The following is an 11,288-nucleotide window of genomic DNA, read 5'->3' as shown; positions in this document are numbered from 1 at the left end:
TAACCTCCTCCAGCCCATACAACCCTCCCTATCTCTGTAACCTCCTCCAGCACCTCTTGTTTACACACGAATCGGGGTTCCAGGAAGTACAGTGCACCGAAGGGTGGTGCACGTTTCTCATTGTGTGGGTTAAACAAACTATCACAAAATGTAGGTGCAGCTCAGAGCCAGGTACTGGTCACGTACAAGATCAGAAATGATAAAATCAGAGTGAGGTCCATTTCCAGGACTGTGAAAGTTTAATGCATCAAATGTGGAGATTATCCAAGATGAGGTGGTTCATTTACGTTTACCTCCTGATAGGCTGTGAGTATTTACACACTGACTGCAAACCTCAAAAGAATCCGTCCCTTGTCTTTGAGGTGGTTATCTTTACAACATTTTGGTCTCTATCTCACTGGGTTTTACTTTCCCTCTCTCTCTCTCGTAAACGTGACTCTGAAACTGGTGGGTTTGGGACCTGCACAGTGACAAGTCCAGACAGACATCCCCAGGCATTTTCTGATGGGGGTTCATACGGACTCGAAACGTTAACCTGGCTCCACTCTCCACACACGCTGCCAGATCTGCTGAGTTATTCCAGCATCTTCCGTCTTTATTTCACATTTCCATCATCAGCAGGATTATGCTGCCTGTACTGAGGGAGTGCAGCACTGTCGGAGAGTCAGTGCTGAGGGAGTGCAGCACTGTCGGAGGGACAGTACTGAGAGAGTGCTGCACTGTCGGAGGGACAGTATTGAGGGAGTGCCGCACTGTCGGACGGAAAGTACTGAGGGAGTGCAGCACAGTCGGAGAGTCAGTGCTGAGGGAGTGCAGCACTGTCGGAGGGACAGTACTGAGGGAGCGCCGCACTGTCGGAGGGTCAGTACTGGGGGAGTGCTGCACTGTCAGTGGGTCAGTACTGAGGGAGTGCCGCACTGTCAGAGGGTCAGTACTGAGGGAATGCAGCTCTGTCAGTGGGTCAGTACTGAGGGAGTGCCGCACTTTCGGAGGGTCAGTACTGAGGGAGTGCTTCCTTGTAGAAGGGCCAGGAATCATTGGACACTGCACTGCAATGCACTATCTCTGTAACCTTCCTCCAGACCCTACAACCGTCCCTATCTCTGTAACCTCCTTCAGCCCCTCTTGTTTACACACGAATCGGGGTTCCAGGAAGTACAGTGCACCAAAGGATTGTGCACGTTTCTCAGTGTGTGGGTTAAACAAACTATCACAAAATGTAGGTGCAGCTCAGAGCCTGGTACTGGTCACGTCCAAGATCGGAAATGAGAAAATCAGAGTGAGGTCCATTTCCAGGACTGTGAAAGTTTATTGCATCAAATGTGGAGATTATGCAAGATGAGGTGGTTCATTTACGTTTACCTCCTGATAGGCTGTGAGTATTTACACACTGACTGCAAACCTCAAAAGAATCCGTCCCTTAACTTTGAGGTGGTTATCTTTACAACATTTTGGTCTCTATCTCACTGGGTTTTACTGTCCCTCTCTCTCTCTCGTAAACGTGACTCTGAAACTGGTGGGTTTGGGACCTGCACAGTGACAAGTCCAGACTGACATCCCCAGGCATTTTCTGATGGGGGTTCATACGGACTCGAAACGTTAACCTGGCTCCACTCTCCACACACGCTGCCACATCTGCTGAGTTATTCCAGCATCTTCCGTCTTTATTTCACATTTCCATCATCAGCTGGATTATGCTGCCTGTACTGAGGGAGTGCAGCACTGTCGGAGGGACAGTACTGAGGGAGTGCCGCACTGTCGGAGGGTCAGTACTGAGGGAGTGCAGCACTGTCGGAGGGTCAGTACTGAGGGAGTGCAGCACTGTCGGAGGGTCAGTACTGAGGGAGTGCCGCACTGTCGGAGGGTCAGTACTGAGGGAGTGCCGCACTGTCGGAGGGTCAGTACTGAGGGAGTGCCGCACTGTCGGAGGGTCAGTACTGAGGGAGTGCAGCACTGTCGGGGGGAAAGTACTGAAGGAGTGCTGCACTGTCGGAGGGACAGTACTGAGGGAGTGCTGCACTGTCGGATTGACAGTATTTAGGAAGAGCAGCACTTTCGGTGGGTCAGTACTGAGGGAACGCCGCACTGTCGGAGGGTCAGTACTGAGGGAGCGCCGCACTGTCGGAGGGTCAGTACTGAGGGAGTGCTGCACTGTCAGTGGGTCAGTACTGAGGGAGTGCTGCACTGTCAGTGGGTCAGTACTGAGGGAGTGCTGCACTGGCGGAGGGTCAGTACTGAGGGAGTGCTGCACTGACATTGGGTCAGTACTGAGGGAGTGCCACACTGTCGGAGGGTCAGTACTGAGGGAGCGCTCCACTGTCAGAGGGTCAGCACTGAGGGAGTGCTGCACTGTCGGAGGGTCAGTACTGAGGCAGCACCGCACTGTCGGAGGTTCAGTACTGAGGGAGTGCCGCACTGTCGGAAAGTCAGTACTGAGGGACTGCTTCCTTGTAGAAGGGCCAGGAATCAGTGGACACTGCACTGCAATGCACTATCTCTGTAACCGTCCTTCAGACTCTACAGCCCTCCATATCTCTGTAACCGCCTCCAGCCCCTACCACACTCCCTATCTCTGTAACCTCCTCCAGCCCCTCTTGTTTATACACGAATCGGGGTTCCAGGAAGTACAGTGCACCGAAGGATTTTGCACGTTTCTCAGTGTGTGGGTTAAACAAACTATCACAAAATGTAGGTGCAGCTCAGAGCCAGGTACTGGTCACGTACAAGATCGGAAATGAGAAAATCAGAGTGAGGTCCATTTCCAGGAATGTGAAAGTTTATTGCATCAAATGTGGAGATTATCCAAGATGAGGTGGTTCATTTACGTTTACCTCCTGATAGGCTGTGAGTATTTACACACTGACTGCAAACCTCAAAAGAATCCGTCCCTTATCTTTGAGGTGGTTATCTTTACAACATTTTGGTCTCTATCTCACTGGGTTTTACTGTCCCTCTCTCTCTCTCGTAAACGTGACTCTGAAACTGGTGGGTTTGGGACCTGCACAGTGACAAGTCCAGACAGACATCCCCAGGCATTTTCTGATGGGGGTTCATACGGACTCGAAACGTTAACCTGGCTCCAGTCTCCACACACGCTGCCAGATCTGCTGAGTTATTCCAGCATCTTCCGTCTTTATTTCACATTTCCATCATCAGCAGGATTATGCTGCCTGTACTGAGGGAGTGCAGCACTGTCGGAGGGTCAGTACTGAGGGAGTGCCGCACTGTCGGAGGGTCAGTGCTGAGGGAGTGCAACACTGTCGGAGGGACAGTACTGAGGGGGTGCAGCACTATCGGATTGACAGTATTGTGGAAGTGCAGCACTGTCGGAGGGCCAGTACTGAGGGAGTGCAGCACTATCGGAGGGTCAGTACTGGGGGAGTGCTGCACTGTCAGTGGGTCAGTACTGAGGGAGTGCTGCACTGTCAGTGGGTCAGTACTGAGGGAATGCAGCTCTGTCAGTGGGTCAGTACTGAGGGAGTGCCGCACTGTCGGAGGGTCAGTACTGAGGGAGTGCTTCCTTGTAGAAGGGCCGGGATTCAGAGAACACTGCACTTCAATGCACTATCTCTGTAACCTTCCTTCAGACGCTACAACCCTTGCTATATCTGACACCTCCACCAGACTGTACAATTCTCCCTATCTCTGTAACCTCCTCCAGCCCCTACAACCCTCCCTATCTCTGTAACCTCCTCCAGCCCCTACGCCCCTCCCTATCTCTGTAACCTCCTCCAGCCCCTACAACCCTCCCTATCTCTGTAACACTCCTACGACCCTCTGAGATCTCTGCGTTCCTCCAATTCCGGCCACTTGACCATCCCCCCATTCCCATCGCTCCACCATCGGCGGCCGTGCCTTCAGCTGCCTGGGGTCCCCTGAGCTCTGGAATTCCCTCCCTAAACCTCTCCACCTGTTTCCCTCCTGTCCGACTGCCTTTCCAATCTCTCTCTCTCTCTCTCTTTGAGCGATCTCTCCCTGAAATCCCCTTCTGTCTTTCCGTGTCATGGTGGGTTTCTGATACAAACTGTCACTGCTGTGAGGCGTTGGCTCATTGTGTTGTTGTGGAAGAGACTGTATCACTGGGACTTGTCTCTCTCTCTCTCTCTGATTCACAGCACAGGGACTGGTCACTTCCCTGGTCAGCGATGGGGAAAGCTGTGGGATCCACACGGGTGGCAATGGGCTGGATATGGAAGAGAACTCGGCCGCGTATTGGTTCACACGGAGTGAAGATTGGGACATCTTGGCGATCGAGTGTTTGAATGAAGAACTGAAGAGAAACAAGACATTCATGAATGTTTGGGATTTGGCAAGAAAGTTTTGGAATGGGCGCACCATTCCCCACGGTCTCCTTAAGGAGCACATGATCGTGGTCACTATGTACACCCATAATGGACCATTGTACAAGGCATTTAACGATGAGGTTCAGGAATATGGAAATATCAACATATACAACTCCAAATTTAAACTGAAGGGTTTCCACTATCTCCTAACCATCGCTCTCCAGGTATTGAGAGATCATTCCAAACAGTTACACGCTTATCGCGGGTTGAACATTCCCAAGTCTGGGAGACGGGGCCAGGAGCTGAGGTTTGGGAGATTCGCCTCCACCTCCCTCAACAGAAGAGTGGCCGAGGGATTTGGAAACAGGACTTTCTTTGTGCTAAACACGGCTTACGGTGTTAATATCCGCAATTACTCGTTCTTTAAGAGGGAAGATGAGATCTTAATCCCTCCCTACGAGAAGTTTGAGATTGTAAAGGCCGAGGGCTCAGGGGGAAACTGCAACTTCACCCTCCGCTCGGGAGGCTACGAGGGAGTTGAGGTGGGGCTGGAGAGGGACGGTAGTGACTGTCTGAGAGTTTACCGGGAGACCCTACCCTGGTGGGCCGGGTTTCTGATCGCCTTGGGGATCTTGGTCACTCTGGGGGGTTTAGGTGCATTTCTCTACAAGGGCTTCTCCCAGGAATAGATTCCAATTTCCCAACATCTCCCCGACCCTCAACCCCCATCCAATACTCCTCAAACACCCTCAAACCCTCCCCAACTCCCCAAACCTTAACCCCCATCCCTCCCCTCACACACCCTCAACCCCTCCCCACCTCCCCAACCCTCAACCCCCATCACTCCCCTCACACAACCTCAAACCCTCCCCACCTCCCCAACCCTCAACCCCCATCCCTCCACTCACACACCCTCAACCCCTCCTCACCTCCCCAACGCTCAACCCCCATCTCTCCTCTCACACACCCTCAAACCCTCCCCAACCTCGCACACCATCAACCCCCATCCCTCCCCTCAACCCCTCCCCACCTCCCCTTACCTTCAATCCCCATCCCTCCACTCACACACCCTCAACCCCTCCCCACCTCCCCAACGCTCAACCCCCATCCCTCCCCTCCCACACGCTCAACCACTCCCCACCTCCCCAACCCTCAACCACCATCCCTCCCCTCACACAACCTCAACCCCTCCCCACCTCCCCAACCCTCAACCCCCATCCCTCCCCTCAACCCCTCCACAACCCTCAACCCCGATCCCTCCCCTCACACACCCTCAACCCCTCCCCACCTCCACAACCCTCAACCCCATCCTCCCCTCAAACACCCTCAACACCTCCCCACCTCCCCAACCCTCAATCCCCATCCCTCCCCTCACACACCCTCAACACCTCCCCACCTCCACAACCCTCAACCCCCATCCCTCCCCTCACACACCCTCAACCCCTCCCCACCTCCCCAACCCTCAACTCCCATCCCTCCCCTCACACACCCTCAACCCCTCCCCACCTCCCCAACCCTCAACCCCCATTCCTCCCCTCACACACCCTCAACTACTCACCACCTCCCCAACCCTCAACCCCCATCCCTCCCCTCACACACCCTCAACCCCTCCCCACCTCCCCAACCCTCAACCCCCATCCCTCCCCTCAACCACTCCGCACCTCCCCAACGCTCAAACCCCATCCCTCCCCTCACACACCCTCAACCCCTCCCCACCTCCCCAACCATCAACCCCAATCCATCCCCTCAACCCCACCCCACCTCCCCAACCCTCAACCCCCATCCCTCCCCTCACACACCCTCAATCCCTCCCCACCTCCGCGACCCTCAACCCCCCTCCCTCCCCTCACATACTCAACCCCTCCCCAACCTTGCACACCATCAACCCTCACCCGCCTAATGATCAATACTCTGCACTCACGCTCCCTAACCATGTTCCCCACATGGCAAACGATCAGGTCTGAGGGGCTGAATGGCCTCCTCCTCTTGCTATCTGTGCAAACTGTATATTAAGGTCATGTTTGATAGATTGACAGTGTTTTAAATGTTGAATTAACAATGTTGACCTCAAATTAAAATAATTTGTGCTCTATCCTTTTCACAAGCAATATGTGAATAAAAACTAACGAGCAACTATCCAAATATCTCTGATCATTGTAACTTATTGGAATCTTGCTGTGCACACTCTATACGTTGAACTGGTGAAGTGGGCAGGCAGATGGCAATTGCAGTTTAACGTAGAGAGTGAAGTGGTTCATTTTGGGAGGAAGAATTTGGAGAGACAATATCAAATAAAGGGTACAATTCTAAAGGGGGTCAGGGTGAGTGAGCGGGTAATAAAGCAGACAGTATCCTGGGCTTTATTAATAGGGGTATAGATTACAAGGGCAGGGAGGTTATGTTAAACGTGTATAAAACACTGGCTCAGCCTCAACAAGAGAATTGTGTCCAGCTCCAGGCATCACACTTCAGGGAGGATGAAAAAGGCTTCAGCGAGAGGGCAGAAAAGATTCTGAGAATGGTTCCAGGGGTGAGGAAATTGAGGAATGGGAGATCAACGGGCTGTGATCAGGAGCAGGAACCCTGGCTGATTTCCCCTCTGTCTCTAACCCCAGGATGACAGGACAGTGATCAGGAAAAGGAATCCAGGCTGATTTCCCATCTCACTCAAACCCAGGGATCACTACACAGTGGATCAGAAGCAGGAACCCTGGGTGATTTCCCCCCTCTCTCTCTCTAACCCAGGGATCACTGGACAGTGATCAGGAGCAGGAACCCTGGCTGATTTCCCCTCTCTCTCTATCCCAGGGTCCACTGGACAGTGATCAGGAGCAGGAACCCTGGCTGATTTCCTCTCTCTCACTCTCTCTCACTCACTCTCTCTCTCATTTTCTCTCTTACACTCACTCACTCACCATCTCTCACTCACTCTCTCTCACTCACTCTATCTAACTCACTCTCTCTCAGTCATTCTCTCTCACTCACTCTCTCTCACTCATTCTCTCTCACTCACTCTCTCTCACTCACTCTCTCTCACTCACTCTCTCTCTCTCACTCTGATTCCAACATCATTGGACAGTGATCGGCAGCAAGATCTCTGGCTGATTTCCCAACTCCATCTAAAACAGGAACCAATGGACAGTGATCAGGAGCAGGAACCAATGGACAGTGATCAGGAGCAGGAACCATGGCTGATTTCCCTTGCTGTCTCTTTCTCTCTCTCTGACCCAGACATTAGAGGACAGTGATCGGGATGTTTTCCGCTCTGTCTCCAGCCCTGGGATCACTGGACAGTGATCAGAACAGGAACACTGGCTGATTTCCCTTTCTGTCTCTTTCTGTCTCTCTGACGCAGACATTAGAGGACAGTGATCGAGATGATTTCCCCACTCTTTCTAACCCAGGGATCACTGGTCATTGATCAGGAAAAGGAAGCCTGGCTGATTTCCCGTCTCTCTCTAACCCATTACACAGTGTTCAAGAGCAGGAACCCTGGATGATTTCCTGTCTCTGTCTCTGTCTCTGTCTCTGTCACTCTGTGCCAGACATCACTGGTCACTGATCAGGAGCTGCTTTCCCATTTCTATCTAACACAGGTACCACTGGACAGTGATCAGGAAAAGGAACACAGGCTGATTTCCCCTCTGTATCTAACCCGGGATTACTGCACAGTGATCAGGGGCAGAAAACCTGGCTGATTTCCCCTCTCTCTCTAACCCAGGGATCATTGGAAAGAGATCAGGAGCAAGAACCCTGGCTGATTTCCCCTCTGTCCCTCTGACCCAGGGGTCACTGGACAGTCATCGGGAGCAGGAACCCTGGCTGATTTCACATCTCCATCTAACCCAGGGATCACTGGACAGTGATCAGGAGCAGGAACCCTGCCTGATTCCCCGTCTCTCTCTAACCCAGGGATCACTGGACAGTGATCAGGAGCAGGAACCCTGGCTGATTCCCCTATCTATTTCTCTCTCACCCCCTCTCTCTCTCTCTGACCCAGACATCACTGGTCAGTGATCGGGAGCAGGAACCCTGGCTGATTTTCCCATTTCCATCTAACACCGGTACCACTGGTCAGTGATCAGGAGCAGGAACCCTGGCTGATTTTCCCATTTCCATCTAACACTGGTACCACTGGTCAGTGATCAGGAGCAGGAACCCTGGCTGATTTCCCCTCTGTCTCAAACCCCAGGATCACTGGACAGTGATCAGGCAAAGGAATCCTGGCTGATTTCCCATCTCCATCTTACACAGGAACAACTGGACAGTGATCAGGAGCAGGAACCCTGGCTGATTTCCCCTATGTCTCTAATCAGGGATCACTGGACAGTGATCTGGAGCAGGAAACCTGACTAATTTCCCCTCTCTCTCTAACCCAGGTTCCACTGGATAGTGATCAGGAGCAGGAACACTGGCTGATTTCCCCTCTCTCTCTAAAACAGGGATCACTGGACAGTGATAAGGAGCAGGAACCCTGGCTGATTTCCCCTCTCTCTCTAACCCAGGGACCACTGGACAGTGATCAGGAGCAGGAACCCTGGTTGATTCCCCCTCTCTCTCTAACCCAGGGATCACTGGACAGTGATCAGGAGCAGGAACCCTGCCTGATTCCCTCTCTCTCTCTAACCCATTGACCACTGGACAGTGATCAGGAGCAGGAACCCTGCCTGATTCCCTCTCTCTCTCTAACCCATTGACCACTGGACAGTGATCAGGAGCAGGAACCCTGGGTGATTTCCTCTATCTCTCTAACCCAGGGACCACTGTACAGTGATCAGGAGCAGGAACCCTGCCTGATTCCCTCTCTCTCTCTAACCCAGGGACCACTGGACAGTGATCAGGAGCAGGAACCCTGTGTGATTTCCTCTATCTCTCTAACCCAGGGATCACTGGACAGTGATCAGGAGCAGGAACCCTGGCTGATTTCTCCTCTCTATCTCTAACCCAGGGATCACTGGACAGTGATCAGGAGTTGGAAACCTGGCTGATTTCCTCTCTCTTTCTAACCCAGGGATCACTGGGCAGTGATCACGAGCAGGAACCTTGGCTGATTTCCCCTCTCTCTTTCTAACCCAGGGATCACTGGACAGTGATCAGGAGCAGGAACCTTGGCTGATTTCCCCTCTCTCTCTCTCTAACCCAGGGATCACTGGACAGTGATCAGGAGCAGGAACCTTGGCTGATTTCCCCTCTCTCTTTCTAACCCAGGGATCACTGGACAGTGATCAGGAGCAGGAACCCTGGCTGATTTCCTCTCTCTCTCTAACCCAGGGATCACTGGACAGTGATCAGGAGCAGGAACCCTGGCTGATTCCCTCTCTCTCTCTCTCTCACTCTCTCTCACTCTCTCTCACCCTCTCTCACTCTCTCTCACTCTCTCTCACTCTCTCTCACTCTCTCTCACCCTCTCTCACCCTCTCTCACTCTCTCTCACTCTCTCTCACTCTCTCTCACTCTCTATGACCCAGACATCACTGGACAGTGATCAGGAGTAGGAACCCTGGCTGATTTCCCCTCTCTCTCTAACCCAGGGATCACTGGACAGTGATCAGGAGCAGTTTTGATCTCCCTCTAGTGTCCGATCATTGCCAGGGCAGGTACAGGACATTGATAAGGAGTAAAGCTCCATCAACACTCAGCACATCCAACGCATCAAACCCACCTTCCTCTGATTTCCCCAACTCCCACTTTCTCCCCATGATCCTCAATCCCACCTGCTCCTCATATCCTTCATTCCCACCTTACGACACATCCCTCAATCCCAGCATCTCCCAGTATCCCTCAATCCCACCTTCTCCCCGTATCCCTCAATCCCACCTTCTCCCCATATCCCTCAATCCCACCTTCTCCCCATATCTCTCAATCCCACCTTCTCTCCATATCCCTCAATCCCACCTTCTCCACATATCCCACAATCCCACCTTCTCTCCATATCCCTCAATCCCACCTTCTCTCCATATCCCTCAATCCCACCTTCTCTCCATATCCCTCAATCCCATCTTCTCCCCGTATCCCTCAATCCCACCTTCTCCCCATATCCCTCAATCCCACCTTCTCCCCATATCCTTCAATCCCACCTTCTCCCCACGTCCCTCAATCTCACCTTCTCCCCATATCCCTCAATCCCACCTTCTCCCCATATCCCTCAATCCCACCTTCGCCCCACGCCCCTCATTCCCACCTTCTCCCCACGCCCCTCAATCCCACCTTCTCCCAACGCCCCTCAATCCCACCTTCTCCCCATATCCCTCAATCCCACCTTCTCCCCATATCCCTCAATACCACCTTCTCCCCGTATCCCTCAATCCCACCATCTCTCCATATCCCTCAATCCCACCTTATCTCCATATCCCTCAATCCCACCTTCTCTACAAATCCCTCAATCCCACCTTCTCCCCATATCCCTCAATCCCAACTTCCCCCCCACGCCCCTCAATCCCTCCTTCTCTCCATATCCCTCAATCCCACCTTCTCACCATTACGTGTGTTTTGGACACTATCATTTTTTGCTTCCATTTCTGTTCACCTCCAGGTGAAGCACAGATTCTGTCTTTGAAACTGGATAAGGTTATTCCCTGGAAACTGGCTCCATTTTTCCGATATGAAGGATCTCTCAGCACTCCGCCCTGTACGGAGAATGTCGTTTGGACTGTTATGGAGTGCCCCATGTCTATGAGTATCTCACAGGTACAGTTCTGTTAGCAACCCTCCGCACGTCCGCGACAGAGACCAGGGGAGAGATCGATGCATTGGGGTAACTTCAGATCATGTGGAGAGAGGAACAGGAGGAGGCCATTCAGCCCCTCCAGCCTGATGTCTCTTCCATTCGGCCACGGCTCTTAACCCCAAGATTTCCAGCAGAGGGTCCGATGATCTTCTCCTGCCCCGAGAGACAGGTCAGGCATTTACCGACCTCACTGAGTGAGACTCAGTGCAGAGGAAAACTCTGGCTCATTCCAGGCAGTTTGTGGAGAGCTCACCTGAGATAACACAGCCTGATGTACA

The 11,288-nt window shown here is 52.6% G+C and overlaps 1 protein-coding gene across 1 annotated transcript; it reads left to right on the top strand.

The window, feature by feature from the left end:
- Positions 1-242: 242 nt before the first annotated feature.
- LOC144674278 (erythroblast NAD(P)(+)--arginine ADP-ribosyltransferase-like) lies at positions 243-4,972 on the top strand. Its single transcript, XM_078535704.1, has 2 exons — positions 243-306; positions 4,116-4,972. Exons 1-2 carry the CDS (start codon positions 243-245, stop codon positions 4,970-4,972), a joined length of 921 nt encoding a protein of 306 aa, XP_078391830.1.
- The last annotated feature ends 6,316 nt before the right edge of the window (positions 4,973-11,288 follow it).

The sequence above is a fragment of the Cetorhinus maximus genome, unplaced genomic scaffold, assembly GCF_964194155.1.
Source record: "Cetorhinus maximus unplaced genomic scaffold, sCetMax3.hap1.1 HAP1_SCAFFOLD_603, whole genome shotgun sequence".
Lineage (NCBI taxonomy): Eukaryota > Metazoa > Chordata > Chondrichthyes > Lamniformes > Cetorhinidae > Cetorhinus > Cetorhinus maximus.
The sequence above is the reverse complement of the archived record's forward strand: the minus strand, read 5'-3'. Positions and strand labels throughout refer to the sequence as shown.